The sequence below is a fragment of the Limanda limanda genome, chromosome 4 (genome assembly GCF_963576545.1).
Source record: "Limanda limanda chromosome 4, fLimLim1.1, whole genome shotgun sequence".
In the NCBI taxonomy this organism is placed as follows: Eukaryota; Metazoa; Chordata; class Actinopteri; order Pleuronectiformes; family Pleuronectidae; genus Limanda; species Limanda limanda.
In genome coordinates this window covers 18,846,183-18,872,413 of record NC_083639.1, presented here as the reverse complement: position 1 = coordinate 18,872,413, position 26,231 = coordinate 18,846,183, and the positions used below count along the sequence as shown (strand labels likewise).

Below are 26,231 nucleotides of genomic sequence, written 5' to 3'. Positions count from 1 at the left end.
ATTTACTTCTTTAATTACCTTTAGCAGCAGATGCACAATGGTGTATTAATGTGAATGATTTTTACTGCCACTTTATCATACTGAGCCTGTGAAGTTGAAAGGCGTAATTGAGGTGGAAGAGCAACTCATGAGAGAAACAATATTTAGTTGACAGCTCCTCTTGTACTCTGGGAGGGTGTTTATGATTTTACACCACACTAAAGCTGTAATAAACACAGTATTCATTTAATAATGGCAGACTGCGGAAATGCTTTCACTGAGATCTACTCAGTTATTGAATCATCCTAGGAAGTAGTTTGGCACAATCAGACGACGCTGTGCATATGCATGTGTTCTTGCATTCTGTTGCATGTGTCTCATCGTAGTGCCTTTGCATGCGTTTTTCTAGGGTAATGAAATAACTGTTTGCAGCAAGCATAACCTTATTTGCCATTCTCCCATTTGCATCATGTGCAACTTTGACATTCCATGTCATTTGCATGTGCGTGCTTGTAGAGCTTGTGGCATGTCTGTGTGTTTTGTCTGCAGCTTGTGTACTTTCCTTGGTGTGATTTTCTGATCCCGACCACTCTGAATGGAGGCCTTCTTTAGCCATCTGTTGTTAAGCTGCTGGCTAAGCAAGGCTGGGGAATCCAAACAAACGCAGAGCACACAGCAAACGGAAGCTGTCAGTCCAGCATAGCTGAGCTGACCTCTCCGGGCTGGGGGGGGGGGTGGAAGGGGTGGTGGTGACCCCTCCGTACCAGGCTCCGAGCGCCCGAACGCCTGGTCGGGGCACTGTTTACTCTTCCCTCCACACCCCCTGCAACCTCCGCCTCCCCCTCTGCAATATTCAGATCCACCCCCCCCCCTCTCTTTCCATCTCCATTCTACCTCTCTTTTTCTGTTTCACACTCTCATTCTCTTCCTCCATCTGTCCAACCCCCCCGCCCTCCTCCTCTCCCGCTCTCCACTCCACTCCCTCCATCATCAGTCCTGCTTCACAGAGCCTTCTCCTCTATCTCCACTCACAGTTAATAACTTTGCTTTCGTCTTGTTTTTCCAACAGTCATTTTTTTTCTCCTTAAACATTTGTCAGGAAACTGCGTTACCTGCTCTGTGGGGGGAGAGAGAGAGAGAGAGAGGAGGGAAGGGAACAAAAAATACCGAAACATTTTCATTAAAGTCAAATTGTGTCTTATGTAAGTGCACACACTGCCTTATTGTTTAAATGTGGTTGTTTGAAATGTTTAGTGTTGTCATAAATATTAATAGATTAGTTGAAAAGCACAGCAAAGGAAGGGAATCTAATGGTTTGAAGTGGGTATAAAACATTGATTTATTTATGTATTCTACATGAATTAGTTTGGAAATCTAAACACAGGCTGGAGAGTGTTGTTGCGAAGGCCCTGTAATGTGCGAGGTTTGAGCATCTGGCCTGTTTTCCATGTGGAGTGGCTTTTTGGAAATGGCATTAATTATATACTTACTGGGAAACCAGACTTTTCCTGCTTTGCATTGCAGATAAACGTCCGTATTACAGAGGAAAAGAGGAAGAGAAAAAAATGCAATTAATATAAATAGACATGATCCTCACTGCTTATCCCCTTACATGTTTAAAAATCACCCCCTGCCTAAAAGAAAACCCCCATGTGCATTTCAATTAAAATGACATTATTCCAAGTGAATTCCATCACTATATGTTTGCATACTCAACGCTTCTCTTACACCATATCCGCTATCAGTCATACTGTGAAAAAAAAGGATCAGTTCCAACCCCAGCTTTACTGGTTTCATCGCCATTGGCTACAGCATATTATATAATTAATGAAATGATTGGATAACTTTGCTTTCTTGGACACTTCATCTACCTACTAATACCACAAATGTTTGTCTTTCTGTCTGTGTGTCCGTATGTGGAATGCATATCTGGCGAAATGTTCACCTTATTATCTTCACACTTGGCATGTATTGTGAAGGGGCTGAGGAAGTGCAGTGTCCAATTTGATGCCATTTGAACACAGATACTTTCAATATTAATAGCATGGTAATAAACAGGCGGCCAGTGCACTGTGTCAGTGGAGGTTGGGCAGTGTGCTTTCAGTCAGTGGACTGAGTTGAACATGTCTTCTACGTCTTCGGATAAAATAAAGTAGCCGCCAGGAAACTGGGTCAAACTTCAGGTCAAAATCTCCAGATCATTATGAAAATCAGATATTTGTATATCACCATATCGGACTGAGACACAGACATTCACTTGTGTCAAAGGTGCTGATCTTTGTGGCAACAACATTCTTAGAATCACTTGCTCTTTAGCAATTTGCCTAAAAGCACAATGTTTGTTGCTAAAATTATTTATATTGCACTGAATTGTTGAGCTTTAATTCGAAAAGTTGTAAACTTGGGTCAAAAGATTGTGTCGATTGCTAAATAGACCTACAATGTATGATAAAATATCATTAGTTAATTAAATAATTCAGACTTGTATCAAAATCTTTGCAAATAAACAGTAATAATGCAAATTTCATTTCGTGAAAACCATTTAATACAAAATCTTCTCACAGATTTACTAGGTAGGATGAACACAAAGTTTTCTAGCTTCACTCTGCATCATAGACTGTTTATAAAAAGCTCTGCAGACAATGTCCAGCAAACAAACAACATAAAGTGACAGTATATAGTAGAACTGTTTGAGGAGGACTCACTGATGACAAGAGGAATTTTTGAAATAGCTCCAGAGCATCAACACAGGACAAGACAATCCATTCCTGACAGGTGGGGCATTGCACTAGTTAGTTAAATGTGCTGGTGAATTATGTAGAAAGCTTGTGGAAGAAGAACCTGGCCTCTTGGCTTGGTCAGGTCACGGCTGAGGAGCAGAGGGCGTCGTCTTTGAAGCAGAAGCAGAAGTGATAAATGTCAGGTGAGTTGAGACGTGCGATCAGTCAGAAAGTCGAGCAGTAACCTTGACATTTAGGCTGCTGGTGTTGGAGCCCCGCTGAGGCTGTGGAGCGAGACCAGAGGGGCTGGTGTCAACTGAGCCCGACTACATTAAGAGCTAACCTATTAGTCGTGTTGTTGCTCGATGTCTCTGAGCTACACTCTCCTGCCTAATAAAGCCGGCCGAAACATGGCTGCCGAGTAAATACGCTGAAGCGTGCATGCCAACACACACGAGAATGGAAACGCACAAACAGATGCACGTCTCGTTCTTTCTCCTTTCCTCCGAGTGGCCGTAGGGATCCAGTTACACCTGCTCGCACATCTTCTAGCAATTAGGAACAATCTGCTTGAAACCATTTCACGTTCAAGGTCTTCCCCAGCTGTGGCAAGAGGAGGAGGTCTCTCTGTTGATGGGCCTGAACAAACATCACTGGCCCCGACGTTCCCCACTGTCTGATTCCCGAAGGAGGCACCCTGACCAATTTCCCCCTGAATGTTTTCCCCATCACATTTCCCGACATAGTCTATTTTCTCTGGACTTTTTTGTCGTTTCTTTCCCATACAAAACAACTGCCGTGATTCAGATGCCTCCCGTGGATTTTTAGCGTTTGATTATAACTGTGGGTCAGTGCAGTTGCATAAAGAGAGAACAGGGAGAAAAATATCTGGAAATGTGTCTGCATTTTGGCATTGTGGGAAAAGGGTGCAGTTGAGGATTCAGCAGAGAGCAGTCTTGACTGTGTGGCGATGCTCTGAGTTGGGATTTGTGAGACACCCAGAGCTGGCTTTAGCAGCAGGAAACCCCAAAGCCTGTAAATAATCCGCATGTGCAGACTGCACATAAAGACATTCAGTACTTAGCAGTTCCCTTATCACAGCGTGATAGCCCAGGGACATAAGAGACGCTCCTGCCTCTATCCACTAATATGGCGTGAAAGTAGATGCAGATAAAACGCCTGTTGTTTATTGAGGAAGTTGCGTTAACATGGGGAAGAGGGTGTGAACTTTGAACACATTTAAAATGGGGGGAAATAAAAGAGGATTGCAAATGACAAGGATACCAAATTGCAACGTCTTTGTTGCTGATAAAACCTTGTCATGTGCCGGAGGCTGTTTTCTAATCAAAAGCACCTGGAGGGTTCACACCCTCCATGGTGTGTGTGTTAGTGTGTGTGTGCATATAATACATAGACATTGAGAGTGTATGTACAGAGTGGGGGTGTAGGCGTATATCTCTGCAGTCGTGTACATTTCCAGTAACAAGTTTGCTTCCCAAACAACCTCAGTTTCTGATTGTATCAGGTTGTTGTGTTTAGGCAGAAGAAACTACACAAAACCAATTTGCATCAACGCACAGTATCACAAAGTCAGATTTTCTCTGTTCTGTTTTAATTTGTGTTTTTAAGTAAACATTACTGATTGAAAGTTTTGCCTTTTATACAACAAAAGTGAACCCGTGTAAAATGATAAACGTATGATTCTGTCCACTTCACCGCACAGTGTCGTTCTCACAGCCCACTGTATCACTGTAGCTTTAAGCTGATCTGTCATTAGATTTGGACTATTATACCTCTCAGTGCGTAGAAAGCTTCGCACCTGTCATCAGCCTCCAGTTTATCGCATTTTGTCTGGCACTTACATGTCTATCAAGCACCCACTCCTTCGAATGGGATATCTGAGGAAGATAAATTCCAGAGGAGCAGGGGGAGGAGGAGGCAGAGAGCTCTGAAATAGTGGAGTGGGTGCTGTGTAAACACTGCAGTGACAGTCCACAATAGGTTATTTTAGCCCAGCATTAGGCCTCTCGAAGGCATGCCATCTCCAGTGGCCTTTTTAAAATACAAACATGACAGGAACATTCCCGAGCGTCGAGCAGACCCCGCAACACAGGGTTTCATCCCACTCGCCTTGTAGCCTCATTACATTTCAGACCAACAACAGTGTTAACTTGTTTCATGTCTTGGCTTTCTAAAGTCACATTTTTTAACTCTTTTTTAGCCATATATCATTCTCAAATTTTAATTAATTATATGTCAAGATAATCATAGACCTTGGTTTGTATAGTGCATAGTTACATAATTGTATTGAAACAAATATTTAATGAAGCCATAGACCAGAATAGCAGGTGGTTTGTTGATTTTACATTGTCATGCCATGTTGCAAAATAACATTGTTGTTTTAACTGTCATGTGACTCGGCTTCTCTAAGCCAAACTCGTTAGGCATGACCTGAAGACAGTGATGATCATCCTGTTTGTAGCACGTAACCTTTATGCTGAAGACAATACTTTTCAAACATACGTCTGGACACTGTTGATACTGGGGTCATGCTATTGATGATGTTAATATTAGGGCTGGACAATATGGGAAAAATATAAACTTTTCTCTGTTTTTATCAGTCAATCTAGATAATTATTCTGATAAATGTCACACTATTATTATTAAGTTATAAGGCGTGAGTGAAGGTTGTGGTTTTTAAACTTGCTTTCTGAGCAGGGAGACAAACCTCACTGTGTTTACACAATGTGTATTGACATTGTTGTATTGATGACAATTATATTGTGATAGTTATTGATATTTTTGCATTCCCCAGCCCTGTTTAATGCTAATACTTTGAGTAATGTAATGAGATAATTTCTCCTTTTCAGAGCTATCATGAATACCAAAATATGAAGGCACTTGTTAACATTGCATTATGACTCTGTGAGGGGAGACTTCCCAGAAATGTATCTGTTCATCCATTACTGTCTGAACTTCCTATCATATCCTGTTGACTCAACTCTCTTTGTTCCAACACCCTCGGCTGTAAACCCTAGACACACCGCACACACACATTTCACTGCATGTGTCATCGGTTACAGGGAAAAGAAAACAGCCAACTTTGTTTACTCTGCAACATGCCCGTAACACCACGCCATGCATGGGCGTTGTGTATGGTTTTATGACAGCTTTTCTTTTACTCTAGTATTTACTTTATTGTTTCAGAGTCAGACAATATATCATTGTTGAATCATTTGCAGATAAACCGAGGTGTTAATATGTTAATAAGTAATCACACACATTACACAAGTTATATTATTTTTATGAATATTATTTACAAATTATGATTTTTTTTCCCCCTCCAATAAGATATAATCAACAAAAAAATGTTGTCCTTAAATTAATTGATTGAGCAAAATAAATTGTTTTCACATCAATACATTTTGTTTGGCATTTTTCGAAGCTCAATGATTTTAAATCAATAAAAAGCCTCACAATGTGATTACAAACAATAAGAGACAATCTCACAGCGTTTTCCTGTACTATTCAGGCTCCCTCCTCGTGTCACTTCAGTTCACGTCGCATTTTTATTTTTTCTCCAGATTACGAGACTATCTTGAGGAAACAAAACTACTGTCTAAAATGTTAAATGAGTAAAGCAAATATTGCCATCGTGCGTGAGAGTTAGTTTTGCTCCCAAAGTTCTCGGTTTTCGATTCATACACTTTCTTTATGAGTGTACTTGCATGCAGGAGGGGAGGGGGGGGGGTTCCCCTCCACAAATTTCAAAGTAGAGGACAATTAGGCATGCAGAGTGAGATATGTTGTTCTAGCGTCATCTATCTTTGCACGAGGGCTCAGAGACAGACGAGGGAGAAGGAAAATGTATGTACTCCAAACTTTCGCGTGGGGAACTGCCAGGATTGTGGCCCCTTTGTAGCTTTGTGGTCATATTTATGCATCATGATGTCATCCGACAGCCGTGCGTTTGGGAGGGTCAGTACATACACCCACACACAGACCATCGTACAGCTGTTCACTCCAACCCCGAACTGTCTCTTCCCTTCCTGCGTTATAGAATCGTCTGACTTCAGAGCCACTAAAAGACCAACTCTCTGAGTTATTTCTGCTCCCCCGTCCATCCGCAGAGCTTCGTGTTTGCCCTTTCTCTGTTGATGTCTTATTTTCACACAATCTTTCACAGGTTTCACTTTTTTACACGTCGCTGTAGCTGTTTTCCTTTATGCGCACTGTGCTCTTCCTTTTAAACCTTCCACTTTTTACTTCTACAGTTTCTGAACTTACTGAAATAATTGAGTGGGGAACTCGTATAGATTGTCTGTGAATGTGAGATGAGCTGGGATGTGTCCCTCTGTCTGTTTGTTTAATTGTGGGAGCAATCGTCTGAGGAACATGGAAAGAATGAGGCCAGTTATTTACCCAGATGGTTTACTGGTGGAGGTGTGAGGCTGGCCAGCTCACTGTGGGAACACAACGCTTGCTTTTCTTGGTATCGCTGACCGTTTTCAAGACCTCTTGTGTTTTTTTCCCCCCAGCTCTCTCTCTGGCTTTGTTTGCTCTGGATGGCATGTTTGATTATTTATCGTAAGGGAAAAGGGAGTAGCTGGAGTAATAAACATGTGACTGCACTGTATTTTGTTTTCCACTGAGAAGGCTGTGTCCTTTAACAGATATTTGAAGCAGCCATAGAGCCTTTTATTTTGCTTTCTGGAGGGGAGTTTGACGGTGCTAAAGGAGGATCAAAAGTACTGTTTAGTGTCTTTGACAATTTGTGTTTGCTGTTAGTGCAACTTATCAACAGACAAATATTTCTTCTGGATTGCTGCACTGGATTTTTTTGCCTTCTTTCTGTCAGTGAATTTGTTTTGACATCTGAGCATTGTTCCCTGTCTTTTTTTGGAGAGAATGTTTATACCAGCCACAGCTTTATGACTCTGAATGGGAGAGTATGAAAAGATTGGTGATGTTTGTTTGTTATCTATCAGAAGGCCAAGGGAATATTGTTGTAAGCAGATACGTCTGCTCTGATAATAGGCATCAAAGTGCTCTCATGGGACTTTCAGCCTCTAGCATTTCTATAAGACTTTTTTAAAGAAAAACTATTTTTGTTTTTCTCTGTTAGGCTCTACAAGTGGCTCGGCAGATACTCCTCCATCAGCAGCAGCAGCAGCAGCAGCAGCAGCAGCAGCAGCAGCAGCAGCAGCAGCAGCAGCAGCAGCAGCCTCATCAACTACTGTCTCAACAAAACACTGGCCGCAAATCCCCCAAAGCCACCGACAAGCAGCAAAGCCTACAGGTACTGTAAATATGTTTGTTATTCTCAGAAACCGCCTTATTTATTGTCTGGTGATTATCAGATCAGGCTCAGTTATTTGACTTTGTGGTTGCTCAAATACAACAAAAAAAGGAGAGAACTTTTGCAGCTTTCTCTAGAACACAGTGTGCGAAAAAAGCCCGGCACGAGAATATCTTCACAAACAGGAAATTAGAATTGGCAGTGCAACATTTGCAGTCTTGTGTGCTCATGCATTATGTGTGATTTAGCAGTCCACACGCACGCGCGCGCACACACACACACAAACACACACACACACACACAGGTTTGCGCATCAGCTTGCTCAATTAAGACTTTGTATTGACTTCCATTTATCGTGGACAGCATAACCAAAACTTTCACCCTAATCTTAAGCATGACCAAATCATGTCTAACCTTAACCTTGAACTAATCTCAACTCCCATTTTGCTGGTGGTTGCTGTTGTGAAATATCTAGGACAGACTATTAGGAAAGCCTCTGTGTGGCCAGTTTAGATCACATGACCTCATCCAGCTGGGCAAGTACGGTCATACACATGATACACATTAGTGTATGCGATTGATCCTGATTTCAGGTGGAGGTGTTGTCGACAGTGCTGCTCTGTTCAGGAGTTGTGCAGATTTGCTAAAAGCAGGAGAAAGTGTGGAAATGAGGGATAAGAAATAGAGAAGTGAGAGAGCTGCAGTCCTCCCACAGAGAAGTGAGTCCGGCCGTACAGAGGAAGCTCCATGATCTCCCTGTTTGCCTTTCATCACACACACAGCAGAACTGTTTCAAAAGAGGAGGCAGGTTCCTGCCACCAGCAGCAGGAGGTGCTATGGAGAAGCCCATTGGAGGGGTAGTTGGGGCTGAGAGGTGGAGTAAGGGTAGCAGTGTGTGAAGGTTGGGAGAGGTAAAGAGGCTTTGGGACAGTTATTTGGACTGCCTTTGTGATGCAAAGAGAAAACATATTTTTTCTGCTTTTAATGAGAACAGTGCTGCATATCTGATGCAATATTTTCATTAATTTCAGATCAGAAAACTCAGAGATGTATATCTTTGTTTGGAAATGGAGCAGTTGTTTGTGTCAGTGTGAAATTGCAAATAACTCGAGGGCATATTTGGTAATTAATACGGAGGCCCTGCTCTCTATGTGTGTATATATATAATATTTAATGCCCTTACCATCCCATTGGGGGCCCTTTTTAATGAGCCATTGTAGCAGCTAGGTCTAATGTCAGGTTGTGAAAAGCCCCTTTGTTGTGCAGATGTCTTCGGAATAGCTCCAGAGGATGAAATATGACTGTGATGACCTTTCAGTTGTGTGCATATTTGTCAGGATTCAAATAAGTTGAAAGGATCAAACTAAACAGTTTCCTCAGCCTGGCAGGGAATTGTGCTGCAGAGGTCAACAGAGGGGACCGCAACGGCAGATTCCAGCGTACAGCCAGTTGTTGGTACATAGTGAAGTACTAGACCATCTCTTGCAGACAAAGACAAAATTAAAATTCTAATTTATTAATGTATACAGAGAGCTCGGCCAAGCTGTCGCTCAGCTATTGAAAAGAGAGTCGGGCCCTTTCCCCCACATCCCCTCCCCTCGCCTCTCCTACCCTGTTCTTGTGAAGAGAGCACGGGCTTGCTGTAGTGTCTAACTAACATCATAAATTGCCAGCTCTCTCATGTTGTGTGTTACATTTTTGCTGGGTTGAAAATACCATTATGAAAAAAAAGAAGCCACAGGTCCCGGCAAGTGTTTGTTTATCTCCAAAATACGTATTCTGCTAATTAAACACACCCTGACCACATAAGCACTGAGTTTGAAGCCAAGTGTTCATACATAAACATCAGTGTGCTGTTCCAAGCGAGGATGTATTACATGTGTTACATTAGTTTTTAGTGTTTTTTTTCCTCATCTGGTGCTTTCTCTTGTTGCTTTTATTTTTTTCTCACACGTCTCTCTCTCTCTTTCTCTCACACACATAAACATATTTGGTGAAACACCAGAAACGAACGGCCTGAGTCTCATCTCACTTCCTCTTTCAAGAACAAACCCGTGCTTTGGAGGAGCACTCCGTAAGCAGAACGTCCGCTATCTCCATCACACAGCCCGGATAATGATTCTCTGTTGAGCTGGACTGGGTCATCAAAAGACATGATCCAACAATTATGAGGCTGTGTAGTAAGCTGACACCCCATAAAAGCACCTGATCTGCGAACGAGTCTCCATTCATCTCAGCGGTCCTTCCCATTAGGCACGAGGAGCCTGCACAGACTTTTACTCGTTTGGAGATGTGACTCACTTTCCAATTCATTCTTATTCAAATCAAAAATAATGAAGCACAGTATACACAGAACATCTAAAAAAAAATGACTCGCACGAGCAGAAAAGGAGGAAAAATATGAGTCAAACAAGCCTCAGAATCCTTGATCAGCATTAAATGGCTCTTTGGTTTTATATCTGCAGCACCCCCACTCCTGCACCGCCCACCCCTGCCTCTGGGTGAAGATGCCTCCGCTGAACACTCAGCAGCCTAGAGGTGCTTTAATCACACCATATATACAAACAGCTGCTGTGCTGCCTGGGAAAGCAGCTAAACATACTTGACTGGTCAAAAAGCCAGTAAATTACATTGACAGAGTGACACGTGTAATTAAAAGAATCCATGCCACTTCTACCTTTTGCACTTCACACCTACAGTGGCACAACGACAAGAGCCGGCAACTCCCACCCCGCTAATTACCATTATCAGTGAAATGGTAGGGTTTGTCTCATTAGTTCCATGTGCATTTAATTAGAGGCGGGCTGAAATTGGATTTAACTTATTACTTTTTCATGGATCACTTTCTTGTCATCACTTCAAATTGGATTGAAGCCCCAGGTAACTAATTATGCCAGCCGCAGGATCAGGATTGGAGAAATAGGTAATTAGGAACAACACTGTCGGACCCTCGCTGATAGTCCACCAGCACCAAGGTAGGGGGGAGGGAGAAATTGAAGCTCATTTGTGGCGTTGCTAGCGAGCCTGGCTGGTTAACTACACATCATTGCAAGGGATCCTGGGTAGACATCCACCCCCTATAGAGGATTATGTGGCATTCAGCTGGGCTGAAGATGTTGTGTCAACATGGTGTCTTTGCTGTGTTGTAATACTGAGATTATGCTTGTTTCACATCCAGAACAATGCCTGGGACTGGCCGTCATTGGTACAGTGTGAGCTATGGCCAGTGGCCAGCTGAAGTTATATGTGTGGACACATGTAGTGGACATGTGCACACATTGCTGACTGCACTGAGTGAGTGGGTTAATCGCCAGTTAGAAGAGAGGCAGGTAAATAATATAGGAAAGTAAAGATAAACTTAACAAATGTAAATGTAATTAAGGAGAGATTGTACTTGCGGTCAAAACAGAAATAGTCTGCAAAGTTGAGGGTAAGTTAACTTTCTTTTAGCTTACTTTGAAAGCTTTTATGTATCATCTAGAACCCGACTGATAAGGATTTTTAGCGGCCAATGCTGAAGTAGTAAAGAATTATTATTCAGATATATCGGCTGATTTATATATTATACAATTATTTGGCAAGGATTACGCAGATGTTGTCAAACCCTTATCACAAAGAAATGTGAGGTTCAATATTGTTGACATGGAGGTGCCCTCTGTGAGGGTGTACTTTACCATAAATAAACTTTATTATAAATCATTATTGATTATAGATTTATATATTCTAAATAATATATACACTATTTTAAATGTTATACATTTTAAAAAGAAAACACAATTGAAACAATATTACATATAATGTTATAATACATGAGCTTGAATTAGGAAAATATATATTTTTATACGTACCATGTAAACATCTTTTCTGGATTGTTTATCCTATAAAATGTCACATCATATTAGAAAACAAATGCTGATACAGATATGTTAGTGATATGCTCATGTAATCTATTCATGTTCATCTTAAAGTGAGGAGCTCATGGTAAAGAACTTTGGGTTTCATTGGGTTTCATCGTATTTATTGTAATCATGTCTTGGCCTTTTGTGTTCAAATTGGATACACGATTCACTTTTATCTGATAAATGTTGCATTGAACATTTTCATGATGTCAAAGGTGCATTACTTGTTATTCCTCAGACACAGAAAAAACGATGATAAAGCTTCAAAACTGTGGCAGCAGACATTTTTCTTATCTGCACTCTTACTAGCTGAAGACACAGTCCACACTTCTTTCTTCTGGGTTTCCTTTTTTCTTTCTCTTTCTTTCTCTCTCTGTTTTCACACCACAGTGTACAGCCTCACAGAGGGCACCTCCAGGTCAAAAGATAATGTCTTTTCAGTTTACAGGATGAAAGCCTTTTAAGTTGTAGAGCGCCCCCTCCAACGCCCCTCCTTCCCGCATTTGCTCTTCACATCCTTCATTTGTGGTCTGTTGGGGGGAAGCGTGATGTGACACAATCCAGGGGCCAAGCCTGTGTCTGACAGGACAGGGAGAAGCCGCCGGCTCTCTTTCTCTCCCTCTCCTACTGTTTTTGCAGTAGGCCCATGGCATTGTCCTGACACATGTATACCACAGCGCTGCAATCTGTAAGTCATTAGAGCGCTAGGCCGAAGCCTGTCAGCTGGAGCTCAGCCAGTGCTGCAGGGTGATCTGAGGCAGCATTTCGAGGTGTTCCCACAGCCCAGTCGGCCAGTGGCCCAAAGTGGCATGGCAGCGGTAGCCCACTGGCGAGGTGACAGTGAGCACAAGACTGGATTAATGTTCTTGGATAGATACTATGAGATAAAGATTCTCTTTACGCATATGGAGACTTGGCCAACATAACAATAGGATATATTAAAAAATATTTATAAGGAAAAAAGTAAGGCAAGGAAGCAGGAGCTAAGAGAAAGAAGTGGAGAATATATCGGGACAGAGGAAATGGTGGCATACTCCCAGATCAGTCAACCAAATCAAAGCCTTGCCAGTTTCTAATTGATTCACTTAACGACTACTTTAAGCTCGCCAAGATTAACTAGTCAACGTTCAAATCTCTGCAGGTTGTACCACACAGGACAGGAGATAATTCACAGAGTATGCAGATGTAACTCTTGATAGGAGAGCCAAAATGCCATATTATGTGTTTATATATGGGGTAGGTACTGCTGGAGAAGCTTCATTCGGGCTGAATGAATGATTTATCGTGTTTATTACAGTCCTGCGAGGACAACAGATACTGTCTTTTTTATATTAAGACTTCATTTATTGATGGCTATCATGAAAGGATTTCAACAAATAGGATAAAAAGCGGTGAAAAAAACAATTGTAATAAGTGTTTCAACAACTAACCACCCTACATTTTAGTAACGATAGCGTTCCCTATAGCATTGCATCGCATTTATCCTGAAAATATATTTTTTGTTGTCCTTAACCTCTTGAATGTTTGGTTGATATCAACATGCTATAGGGAAATATCCTTCAGAAGAGCTTTCATGTCTTCAACAGTTAAATCCCATAATTCATCAGTCGTGTGCGTGATCCTCAGAAGGAGTTCGTCTCTTTGTGTTTGTAAAAAGTCTCAAGGTGATGTCGTAATGACATCTCATTTTGACGCGTGCGTTGCTCTGAGGTGATACAATCTGTCAGGAATGATCAACACAGAATTCGGGCCGATGCTTCGCGTGGAACCGCAGGATCGGGCCGTCGCTTTCGCTGCTTGTTTTCCTTGTCATATTGTAAAAATGTATTATGTGTACGGTATAGATTAGAACCAGGTTTGGGATAATCCTGTCAGAATGAAGTCATCTGTCCCAGTTCCGCGCAGCCAAGCAGAGACTCGAGGAGGAGGAGGAAGAGGAGGAGGTGTGAGGGTGGTGGGGGTGTTGGGAGCTCTCTCCGAGCCAAGACGATGACTGTCGAATTGACTCCAGTCACAGCGCTGGGAGCAACACTACCATTTTCAGGACGCTCCTTTCATTTGAGGCCTGATGTTTCCCTTCAAGCAGTGAACCCTCTCAACCCTCTCCCCCACTCAGTCATCCACCCAGACAGACACACACACACACACACACACACACACCATCTCCTTAAAATCTGTTGTATCTTTGTGTCATCCTCTGGCGCTGTATCTTGATGTCAAGTGTATGTTGTTTGGAATGATTCACACGCCCTTTGCGAAAGGGTGGAGGGATGGATGGATGCACAATCCCACTGCATTAACACGCGCTTACAGATGCACAAGGTACTTGAGACAAAAAACTTTTGAAATCTTGGCGACAATTTTCACTTTTAGTTAGAGGGAGGGGAAAAGAAATACTGTCTCATGCAGACGGCAGGAGAGAGATCAAGAGACAGAAAGGCCTTCAGCTACATGAGGACTTTGTTGTATCTCATATTTGTGTTGGACTTGATAGAGTAAACCATCAATGCACACAGCCTCCATGTTGTACACGCAGTCTTCACAAACCATGGAAGCAACACACTTGCCTTGTTTATTGAAATAAATTGTGTTGGAAAGTGGGACGGACGGGCTAACAAATATTATTTCATAACACTGATAAGGTTAGATAAACACTTAATCACAGAGGTGAGCAGAGCCATAGGCTTTCTTGGCACCGTATATTGAGTCCTCCTTAAAAAACGCTTATAAGAACCACCTACCAACAAACATGAATTTGCCACTCTATTATAACAATAATTCTCATATATTCTGGATTATGTATCAAAGCAGATTAATTACAGTTTAATATAATCCAAATTACCGGTGCTTTATATAAACTTCATATTAAGCAGTCAGGTTATTTTTACCTCCATGTCCCCCCCCACAGATTGACTGTTCTTAACCTTTGCAAACACCGTGTACTGAGTTTCTGTTTATTAATATAGTAACTGATTAAAATCAAAGATGAATCAATCTGCAAACAAGAACGGGCAGAAATTCCCCCACCTACTTAAAATCGATGTTGCTCAAACCAAGAAGTGTTCTTGTTTTGACTCATTGAAAAACCACACTTGACAGTACTCGCCATAACACAAGCTTCGTTATAACTGGTTGGCGAATCCCCTCAGGAAATATTTTGCAAATACAGGGTTCACATGTGCTGACTAAACAGTGTGAACCTGAATGATGATGTTAAAAGTAAATAATCAAAGCCCCAGTTATAAAGAGAAAGGGAATGTAACTCAGGCGTGACTTACTGTTACTCCACTCTGCTCTAGGTGATAACCTCAGTCATGAAGCAGAAGCAGTGGGTTGTGGACGTTAAAAGGTGTGTTCACTGATGTGTCATGACAGTTGTAATCCATTCAGTTTTAGAAGGACACATCGCCAACAATAAATTAAGATCAAATAAATATTAAAATAAGATAGAAACAAGAGTAGAGACAAATATAAAAAATATGAAATAAATGCAGCTTAAAATTACATAAGAAAGATAACAAAAGACACAATTGATTTTGTTATCCTTGATTTCAAATATACTCTCTCCAAAAAGGCTTTTGTGTTGAGAAATGACACTCTACTGTGTTTTATTATTCTTATTATTGTTGTTTCTTTTATATTTATCTATTGTCTATCGCACAGGGACAACAGTTGCCAATTAACTACTAGTGAACTCTCTGGCGTCTAAATTAAGGGTCTCGTTTTTTCCTCAAGTCATGTGTAGGTTCTTTGCTCTATAGCTTAGAAAACATAGTCGCTAAGTGTTTGATTAATATGTGTAATTAAATGCTTTGTTTCTCCATTGACTTTGGGGGCATGTAATATATAAAAATATATATAAAAATAAATAAGCATTAGAAATATCACACATTGTTGTGCTGATGTGAATCTAAAAAGTATTTCTGTTGCCTTGGCGATTATATAGAGCAGCTGTTATGTATATAGGTCCCACACCTGCCCTGCTGACTCCCATCAGTAAACAGTGATTTACTTCACACACACACCGAGAAACACTGTGTTTGTTTTCTCATGACAATGGTCCAGGTCACCAAAGCCCTTCAAGAAAAGGAATGAGTGTAGTTTCTGTATTTTACTCCTCTTTCTCTTCCTCTCCGCTTCTCTCCCTCTCTTTTCTCTGGTAGCAGTAAGACACTGGCTGGCATGCCGGTGTAGCTTATTCACTGGCTGTGTTAGTGTTTTGGGAAAGGCTTTGTAAATGGAGCTGAGTCGTTATCTTTAGCCAGAGCGGAGCGGAGCAGCGCTCAGGCCAGACCAGACATTAACTCATACTTTCACTCTAACTCGAGCAGGAAATGGGAGTATTTTATAATGTCATCCACTCTGTCATGAACACAATCGCTCAGCGCTCTCTGTAAACTATCACTAGGGACGCCGGTTCAGGCTCAAGGATATTGATGTTTCACGTAGCGCAGGAACAAAAAAAGAGAAAAGAAAAAAATCTATACAGCGTGCGAATGGCATCGACACATATGTGTAATTATTTTACATATCGCAGGCACAGAGGCAATGGATTAGAAAGACACTGTGTGAGAGGAGAAGCTTGAACTGTGTGTCTGCTAAATTTATCATGAGGCCTTTGGGAGCGTTGAAATGAGAACAGTGGCCTATTACTGCTAAGAAGGTGTTTTATTGAGAATACGCCGACATGCCACCCCAGGGAGCGTGCTGGGGGAGAAGAGTGTGGCCATAGCCTAAACCACTCTGTGCACGTGTGTGCATTTGTGTGTGAGATGTGCGTGCGTGCAGTTGTAGGCACATGCCGGCATGTCACTGTCTTTTTGTGTGAGCCGTCTTGAGGGTGTCAGATAGAAAATAAAAGCGGCCTCTCTTCCACTTAATTATTCCCTATGATATGCATTGGAATTGTCACTCTTGACACTTGAGGTGTCCCAGTCAATAATTTATATAGGTCAGGCCAGCTTAGCAGAGCTCATTGTTAGTTATTAGCAGATGAGAGCAGTGGCGTGTTATGCAGGCGCTCTGTTTATTTTACCAGTGTGTTTGCGGCTGGAATGCGTCCCATGAACATTCCTTCATCCCTGGCCAAGGGTTTATAGCTGTTGATATGAGCTGTGTTTTAGAGCTCTGTTATTCAGCTGTGTGTTTATTGTTATGATAATTAACAAAGTGAGGTGTTAATCTTGCCTCATACCATTCCTCTAATTCATGTTAAAGGGCTTGTGCAACTTATTGAAGCTGATTTTTTTTGTTTTAACGAAAAGTTGGTCTGGTTAGCAACATCTCTAATATCTTAATGTTGTGTACAACAAAATATACACATGGTTTAGATTACATTAAATGCCTAAAGGTGCCTTTGTTTCGTTTGAAGGTTAAGAGTAATGTAAAGGGGCAGGAGACAAGCTTTCCATCCTCTCCCGGTGAGTTCATTAAGATCTCCAGTAGGTGGCAGGGTCCTGTTTCCCTCTCCCTTCTCTTCCCCTCGCTGAGTGCACATGGGTGTTAAAGAGTGTGAGGATATCATGACAGCTAATTGCTCTCATTGGGATGGAGTTGGATGGATTGCCTGGTAGTTTGTGTAATGTTAGCTTTTAATGTAAGTGCTTTTAGCTTGTCTGGGACCAGACTGTAGTTATAAGTGTTTAAAAACTGGGGAAAGTTTATGCTGATTAGTTAGATTTTATGACCAAATATACACATACACACTAAAATAAACTTGGTGTATTGCACTGGGTTGCATGTTATGGTGATAGCACACACTGAAGCTGTACATGTTGGAGGAAAAACAAACTGTTCTCATAAATACACCATTTTATTCAAAAAATAAAATGGCCAACATGTGGTATCAGCATGGGAAATTTAAAAGGAAGAAAAAAAGTGTAAATAACTACAAAGCGTCTGAATTGTTTGTGCGTTTGTTGTTTTCGGCATGTGAAATGAGTTGTGTCTTTGTTCTGGCACTGTAAACACTTCCATTTAAGAGAACAATAAAGGGGCTGATAGTGGGGGCCACTTTTCTTTCTTTCCGCTGTATAGCTGTGTTTACTTATCTGTTGTTTAATTAAAGGGCCTCTTTTCTACAGGCTCCCATTGTTTCAATAGCACGGGCGGAGTCCCGGCAGGGGTCAAAGGGTTAACAGCCGTCAACTGTGCCTTTTTTCCTCTCTTTTTTTCCTTCTTTTTTTTTCAATCGGCCCCTTCACAAAGGCACGGGTTCACCTGCAGCCCAGCCTGCGGCTCCCTGTTGTGTGGCCCCATTTGAATTAATTATGTTTAGAGGACTGTTTGTGATTGGTGGAGAAGGGCGTGGTTGATTGGATAGTTTTGTATCTTGTCAGCCAGGGAGCAACCTCGCACGTGCAATCTGTCTGTATCCCGAGGAAGGTTGGAGACTCCACAGCACAGCAGCGCCTGCTCCTCAGCCTCCTTGCCTGACAGCCTGTGAGCCACGATACCTCTCTCGCTCTCTCTCTCTGACTCACTCTCTCTCTTCCCTCTCTCTCTCTCTCTCTCTCTCCTTCCCTCGCCGCCGTGCTCTCCGCTCTGCTTCACTCCACACCGCGTGGCCCGGCACTCTGTTTACCCTGCCAGCTAAATGGAGTTTGTCAGGTTTGTCAATATGATTGATTTGTGTGATTTTGCCAGCTTTCTTGTGTAAAAAAGAAACTTCACAATTTAATTTGACCAGGGAAAAGAGAAAAGGAGGATTATCGTCTGTCTGTCGTTGATGTTCTGTCATTGTAATTGGTAAATTTTTGTCATGCAGTTTGTATGAGAGGAGAGGAGCAGTTACCGGACTTTACTCTGCCGGTGAGACACTTGATAGTTGACAGTCTTGTTCTGACACATGAAAGCAAGTTTCATGTACATTAGATTTACTGTGTTATATCTGAAATAAGATTGTATGGTTTAGTGGCTCGTGTTTATCTGTTAACTGTGCTGTTCGTGCTTGTCAGAAATTTTGCTGTTTCCCTTTCAGTTCATGCAGCTGTTCTTTTTTTTTTTGTTCTGCTTGTTTGTCGGTTACAGCTTTAGATTCGTTTTGCCTTTTACATGTCTGTCTATTCTCGCTGTTTGTTTAGTTTTGTTTACTTTGCTGATAGAGAGCGAACCAGTTAAGCAGGATCCAGCACTGTTTGCTGTATGAATTATGGAAAGTTCAACAAAAACAGGGGACAGGTTTGTCTTCTCGTATGCATTGTTGTTTTGAAATAGTTTTATGAGGCAATTATATATTTATTATCTTTTCCCAGGGTAGGATATTTGAATCCCATAGACAGACTTTATGTTGCTTTTTGTTACACACTGGGTTTTGCTGGTTGTGTGTTTTGTGTTGATTTGTTGAGGTTGATGGTCAGACTTTTACTTGCTCTCAGGCAATGGTCTGGACTAATCCTCAGTCTCCTCATGGTGTCACAGTGAATTAAGACAGAGGCTGGCACAGCTCTATATTTGACACTGTCACCACAAAACCACGCTGGAGACATGCTGTCACTCCAAATGCCATCGCTCATATCTTCCTGAAAAGTTGGAGCGTGTGACTGTTGCTACGTGCCTGTGTGTGTATTATGTGTATGTTAGTGCTTGTAACAAAAGGATTGCAGGCTACATTTAGGAGGGAAAGTTTTGGTCATTTTCTTCTATTTTTTTTCTGCTGTCAACTTTGAGCCCTTCTTGACAGCTTTGAGGTTTTACACAGAAAAATGTCTCTTGACATCCGATTGTTAAATAGCCTCAAGTACTTTTACTACAACAGTTTTAAGTAATACTCTCTTGCAGCTGTAGAAAGGATCCACATGTGCTGTCTGTTTGCACTTGCTTTTGCTGAATTTTTTGGGGCTCAATGTTTCAGCACCTTGCATCAGTGGTGAAGAGGTGGGTGCCTAAAATAAAGGAGGGATGGAGGAGAGAACAGCAGAGGGAAATATCAGATGGTCAGGGAGGAGAGCGAAGCCCAAACAGGCCAGTGTGCACCGTAATGCCGTGCAGCTGTGCAGAGACTCGCAGTTTGGGAGAGCTGGAGTGCGAGCTGATTGGGTTGACAGTTTGTAATCAAAGTTGATTTATTGTTCATTAGTAGTGCATTAGCCCTTTCAGGCAGGGGCGTTATTTGTGCAGTGGCCTGTCAAGGCGAGGGGCTGCCAGCACCTGTCATTTCTAAACCATGACATAGGCAACCAGATATTAGCTGTGTACCCGGAGAGGGGGGAACAAGGGGTTAGCCGGCAGAGCCCCACGGCTCGCTGGGATATCCTTTACAGGGACGGTCTCTGCGCTGTGCTGGAGTAGGCAGTCGAGTCAGCGGCAGGAGAGAGACGGAGGAATAGTTTAGCAGTGATATAGTGAAGCACCAGCTGCTCTCTGCTGTTATTGCCTGCCTTTCTTGACTGAAACATGTTTTTACTTGAAAAGGGCTCTCATTCATTTGTTTTTTTTAAAGGGACATAACTGCTTTGAGCGTCTGTGTTTCAGATAGTAAGATTAACTCTACACTTGAGATGCCATGTGTTTCAAAGGGCTGAGATGGTAGGATAATGAGATTACATGGTGTGGCGTGTTTTGTGGCAGAAGGTATTTTTCACTACAACTCTCTGACATGAGTTATTTATTTTAAAACAGTGAGGAATACGATGGTATTGACATGTTTCCCATTTAAAATAAATGTGGATTATTGAGGATCTATGTGGACGTAAACTGGTCTGGCACATCTTGATTTTTACTTAATGCTATAAACCTACAGCTGACACTGAATATCTTTTTCTATATAATTTAATTAATTGGCTGTATACTTTATATGAGTCACCTAAAACAACAACATAAAGAATGTCAAGAAGCAACACAATTTGTGGCCCTCTTGTCTGCCGTCATGGAAACAAGGATTAGCTTTGCGTTGCTTGTGTGCAGAGAATAGAAACAATCTGCACGAGGATGTGTTGGCCATTGTCTTTCTACTACAGTTTCATTTTAAAGGGATTTTAAAGGCTGCGATCTTAATTAAATCTCAACTGACTCAAATAATGCATCAGAAGACGCGCATGGTTGCGTAGCCACGTCGAGCCGGTAGACCATCGATCACGGGCGCGCAGCAGTTTACACCAACAGTGGCTGCAATCAGGGAAAAGTGAAAACGGTGAATGGTGGAGTGCAGAGTTGTAGTTGTCAGTCTGAATTTGTACGTCAGGTTTCACTGCTGAAGTGTGTTGTGAAATGTGAACTTGGAGGTGTGGCTTCGAAGGTCAGAGAGACTGGACATTAGGTCTCATGTCAGAAATGCAATGAAGGGTGTGAATTTATTTTAGCTTGTTTGTCTGTGCTGGTTCTGAGCATGAAATGTTAATCATGACTTCTGAATTACTTGAAAAATGCATCAGTGCTATTTTAGAATTTTATAAAACTATATATTTTTTATAATTTTTTTTCAGGAAAACGTATTATTCATTTATTATATTATAGTAGAAAAAAGCACAAATGAATTTGAAAAATACAAATTTCAAATTAGGAAAACTAAACTAAAGCACTATGATTATGTAAAGGCCGGTGTGAGTGTGTGTGTGTGTGTGTGTGTGTGTGTGTGTGTGTGTGTGTGTGTGTGTGTGTGTGTGTGTGTGTGTGTGTGTGTGTCACCTGCAGTGGTGGCTGCCTCCAGTGTGGGAAACAGCGTCCAGCATTGCAGCTCAGCTGTTATTGTTGGGGTGAGAACTCGCTCACTTCTCCGTGCAGTTTGTTTGTTTAAACCCGACAGCGGGACCAGCTCCGGCCAGAACCTGTTTGTTTGTAGTCCAAAAGTTAATTAAAATGCAATCTTGACTTTTGTTTTTACAGTTGCTGTAAATAATGTGAGCCTCAGCCCCCTCACACCCCTGCACCCAAATACAGAACGTATAGTGTGTGATGAAGGGAGACAAAATGTGGCTGCGTTTATCCTGTTTATCTCAGATGTAAACATTTTTAAAGGGGCTTGATTGTGGAGGACGAGGAAGGAATGATGGAGGGAGGAAGGGATGAGTAGTTCTGCCCAGCTTTTTAAATGATTTAGCCGTACTAACAAATCTAACATATAGCATATTCTACTCTGTACACGTTTGGTTTTCAATAATTTCATTAGCAAGATATTATTATTATTGTTTATTTATTAATTTTATCATTATTAATGGAAAAGTTTGTCAGTGTGAAGATTTTGAATTAATTTTTTTTTCTTTTTTTTTAATGTAAGAGATTTCAATCAACCTGAGTAGGTAACATGGAATTAGTCTTTCCAGTCTTGTCGACGACTAATTATGTTCACACTTCACTTAAGAACAATAGCTCCCGTGAAATCCTCATTTTGGTGACATTTTCATGCAGCCGATCACAGGGTGGGAAGTCGTTTTTCATGCGCCTCTGCAGGCCAAGGTAAAACAACAGCATCAAACGGACCAGACTCTTTTTTTCGCTTCTCCATTCCATTTGATGCCCCTGCAAAACAAGATGACCCCAGGGAGCACAAATGAAAATTTGATTTTTCTTTTTTTCTTTTCTTCTTCTTCTTTTTCTCAATTTTTTTTTCTTTCCGACAAGCTTCACATTTGCGGGTGAAACGTCTGTACCAGTCTCACTGATATTCACCTCCTTCTCCCTCATTTCGGTTCGTCTCAACTGCCTCTGTGCCAGAAAAGGAGCCACCGTGCAGCTTGACTCTCCCCTGCTCCTTTTCACCAGGCATTGACCTCTGACATGTGACAGGAGGAGAGGGGGTGCAGTGAATCAGTGGCTCTTGCAGTTTTTAAACATGTGATCAGTGTTGCTGCATTAGATTGTCTTTTTTGTGTGCATTTTCTTTGTTTCATTGAATAGTGGTGCACACAATAGAATTTGGCTTTCTGAAGGTGTCCTTAATGACAAATGCCTCCTATACTGCCTGTGTGTGAATGTTGAAACAGTGCAGAAAGTGATGCTGTAAATTAAACTAGTGATTTTTATATTTTTCAAAAAATATAATTTTTTTCAACATTGTTAAATGCCTAAAAAATCGTTTAAATTAAAATGCATGTTATGTTTTGCTGTAAACATTTAATACTGAATATACAGTGCCAGCAGACTTAAGTGTTCTGTATGGGAAATATAGTTTTACTCCTCATATACAGTGTGTTACGGGCTGCATGTACCTGTATGTGCTTGTGACAGTTAACATGCCACAGTTAAGGTTTGTGTGTGTGTGTGTGTGTGTGTGTGTGTGCGTGTGTGTGTGTGTGTGTGTGTGTGTGTGTGTGTGTGTGTGTGTGTGTGTGTGTGTGTGTGTGTGTGTGTGTGTGTGTGTGTGTGTGTGTTTGTGTGTTTGGCCAGCAGGCCTGTGCTGGTACAGTATATTGCCTCCAGTCACTCTGCAGCTGTGTTACAGGTTTGAATGTTTATGCATGGAAGGCACCTGGAGAGCACCACACCTTTGTGAAATTCATAAAAATCAGCTATTTCTGGCATCCTCAGAATGTCCTCTTTTTTTAACACCCTCATATTGGTAGAGCAGATTAGAGCTGGGCTCACTGGATCCCTCCAGTTATTAGCCCAGTGCGAGCCGTCTCTTTAGACTATCTTTAGATGGCCATATATTTTTGTGGATCATCTGGATTCATGATGTTATCTGAGAGATAAGGGAGTACACCATATGGGAGTGCTCTAAATGGTGACTGGCGTCCTCTGTTTGCGTTAAATGGGAACGATACAACAGCCAGGGCAATATTTTTCAGTTAAAGTGCTCCCTCCCGCCTTTACTCTCAATAGAACCCAGTCTTAGGCAGATTTTCACTCCTTCAGCACAGGATTAAATGGTGGTAGTTACATTGATCAATAGGTTAAGAAGCATACAATCCCTCTTACTGCTAATGACCTCAGTAGTAATGGGTAATAAAATGGGGGTCTGTAATAGCCTCTTACTGGGGAAGCTGCTCTAGCTGTAGTTACTGTGAGCCAGACGCTCGAGACAAGGCAAAGTGTGAAACCAGGATGAGACACACACCTCAAGTGTAAAGAATTAAGACGCTTAAATAGAATCAAAATCTCAGTGTAATTTGTGAGGAAATTGGCAGCTATTGTGAGCTGCTATAGTGTGTAAACCCTTTGTGTTAAGTTGAGGCTTGCATGTCAACATCACACTCTTGAATAATGTGGCATGACAAAATGATTATACATTTGAAAATATGACTAAATTTACAGCTTTAACATGGTGGTAAAAATAGAGCATGACAAATATGGCGTAGATTTTTAATGCTTGCGGTTAAAGTAAAGCTTCAAAAAAGGAGGTTGGCATTATTATTTATCATTGGTGTGTGTGTGTGTGTGTGTGTGTGTGTTGGGGGGGGGGTTATATTAAGAGGGGAACTATATATCATATCACGTATGATGCTGGCATGTATGACACTTGCATGCGGCAATTCAGAGCAGAGAGTTGACCTTCAAAATAGTTAATCAAAATTAGCGATGCCCAGAAAAAAAGGACTTCAGTGGATAATGACTGTGAAATTAGTGAATGAGAGGCCGCGGCTATGCAAATGACAAGACAAGTCATGTGCAAAAGTCAAGATGAACTGCATATTAAGACATAATGCAATGGGGAATTAATATTACATTTTCTTCCTATATGCCTTGTGCTGTAAATGAGAAATGTGTGTGTTAGTCCTGGGTGGGGCCCGGCTGTGCCTCCCTCATCCTCTCAGGGGCCAGAAGAACACAGCACAATATGGTCTGGCACTGTTCACAGTAAAGTTAACGGAGAGCATCAAAGCCGCTCCGTCCTATTTGACGTCGCTGCCCTTTCCTCTGCATTAGCAGTACAAGCTGTTCATTATGGCAGCGCTTTGTTTTTGTTTTATGCTACAATGGGGAGAATGAATAAGGTAATATGCATGCAGGGCGTGTGTCAAGAAAAGCCCCTTAGTTACCGGACAAGGTTTTAAACAGCTAAATTACATTCAGAGGGGCATGAAAAATTCAAAGGGGTGTCATTAGCTATAAGGTGGCCACACAATTTGGGTAACCTTGGTGAAGACAGACTGTCATCGGCTATGTCCGCTCTATCAACTGCTGACATCAGCCTGAGAGACAGAGAGCACATTTTAACACACGCCCATGCACATACTGTACATACTAATGTATGGTGCACGTTCACTGAACCATTTCCTAGACGTGTTAACAATTGCAAAGCGGCAGCACTATCGCGTACATCTTAGTTGCTGTTTGTCATACAAATGTCAAGGGAAGGAGCTTTTAATTGTCTTGCACATCATGGCGGTGAGTGGCAGCATCCAGACACACTCTGAGTCCCCAACGCCGCCGGAGCAATTAAGGCACCCTGACAACTGTGGGGGCTCTCTCAGTGTCACAACAAATCACTTGTTTTGAGGAGTCATGCACTCACACCTTTCTACTGGGAGTTAGTTAGTGGCCTGCGTGTTCTTCAACGTGGCCCCTCCTCCAGGCACTCCATATCTTCACAATAATAGATGGCTGTTGACAGCGTCTCCTAATGAAATGTTCTCACATGACATGACATGCATGTGCAACCAGCACGTCCAAATGCAGGTATGGCATCTTTGCCACGTTTATATGGAAGCCTCTTGGCAGAAGCAGGTCATGTCTGATGTGTTTGTGTTTGTGAGAAGGGAAAGTCAGAGGATGGCGGTATGGGTGGATACAGCTGGCTCTTTTCTTTCACCCACTGTCCTTTAGCCCTCCTTAGTCTGGTGTGGTGTCATAATGGTTAGAGGGGTTGATATGTGTGTGTTTGTCGGAGGAAATGTGTGACTCTTGAGATTAATATAGAGTCCAGTAAATGCAAAGTGTGTACATATACCTAGCTTAAAATAATAATCATTATTATCAGATATTTTATTTTACAAATTTGTTACCATTATTTATCCTTTATACTTTTTTGCACATTTGATTTATTTACCAATTGCATGCCAACAATTAGCCCACTTGTGACTAGAAACAAGAATAAGGATTCATTGTGCCCTGATACGTTACTGTATTTTGTCTCTTGACGTCAATGTGCTCGCTTTGTGTGTCTGTGCAGGTCCCAGTGTCAGTGGCTATGATGACACCTCAAGTGATAACTCCTCAGCAGATGCAGCAAATCCTCCAGCAGCAAGTCCTGAGCCCTCAGCAGCTCCAGGTTCTTCTCCAGCAGCAGCAGGCCCTCATGTTACAACAGGTAATGTACAACGCGTCATCTCGACTGGTTTTGTCAGACATCCCATTTCAGATGGTGGATGTCTTCTCATTAACCCTTCAGCCGCAACATTAAAACCAGTTACTGTTTTTTTTTATTGTTGCGGCTGATCGGTGTATATTGTTTCACAA

At 41.7% G+C, this 26,231-nt stretch overlaps 1 protein-coding gene across 6 annotated transcripts in view; it reads left to right on the top strand.

Moving 5' to 3' along the window:
- The window catches only part of foxp1b (forkhead box P1b), a 150,915-nt gene that overhangs the window by 93,351 nt on the left and 31,333 nt on the right, over window positions 1–26,231 (top strand). For 5 of the 6 annotated variants that reach the window (XM_061069372.1, XM_061069375.1, XM_061069371.1 and 2 more), the window contains 2 exons: window positions 7,825–7,998; window positions 25,945–26,082. In XM_061069372.1, coding sequence (XP_060925355.1) covers window positions 7,825–7,998; window positions 25,945–26,082 — 312 coding nt within the window. Of the gene's footprint in view, window positions 1–7,824; window positions 7,999–18,453; window positions 18,507–25,944; window positions 26,083–26,231 lie in introns of those variants that run through there. The other variant, XM_061069376.1, reaches the window with a different exon arrangement.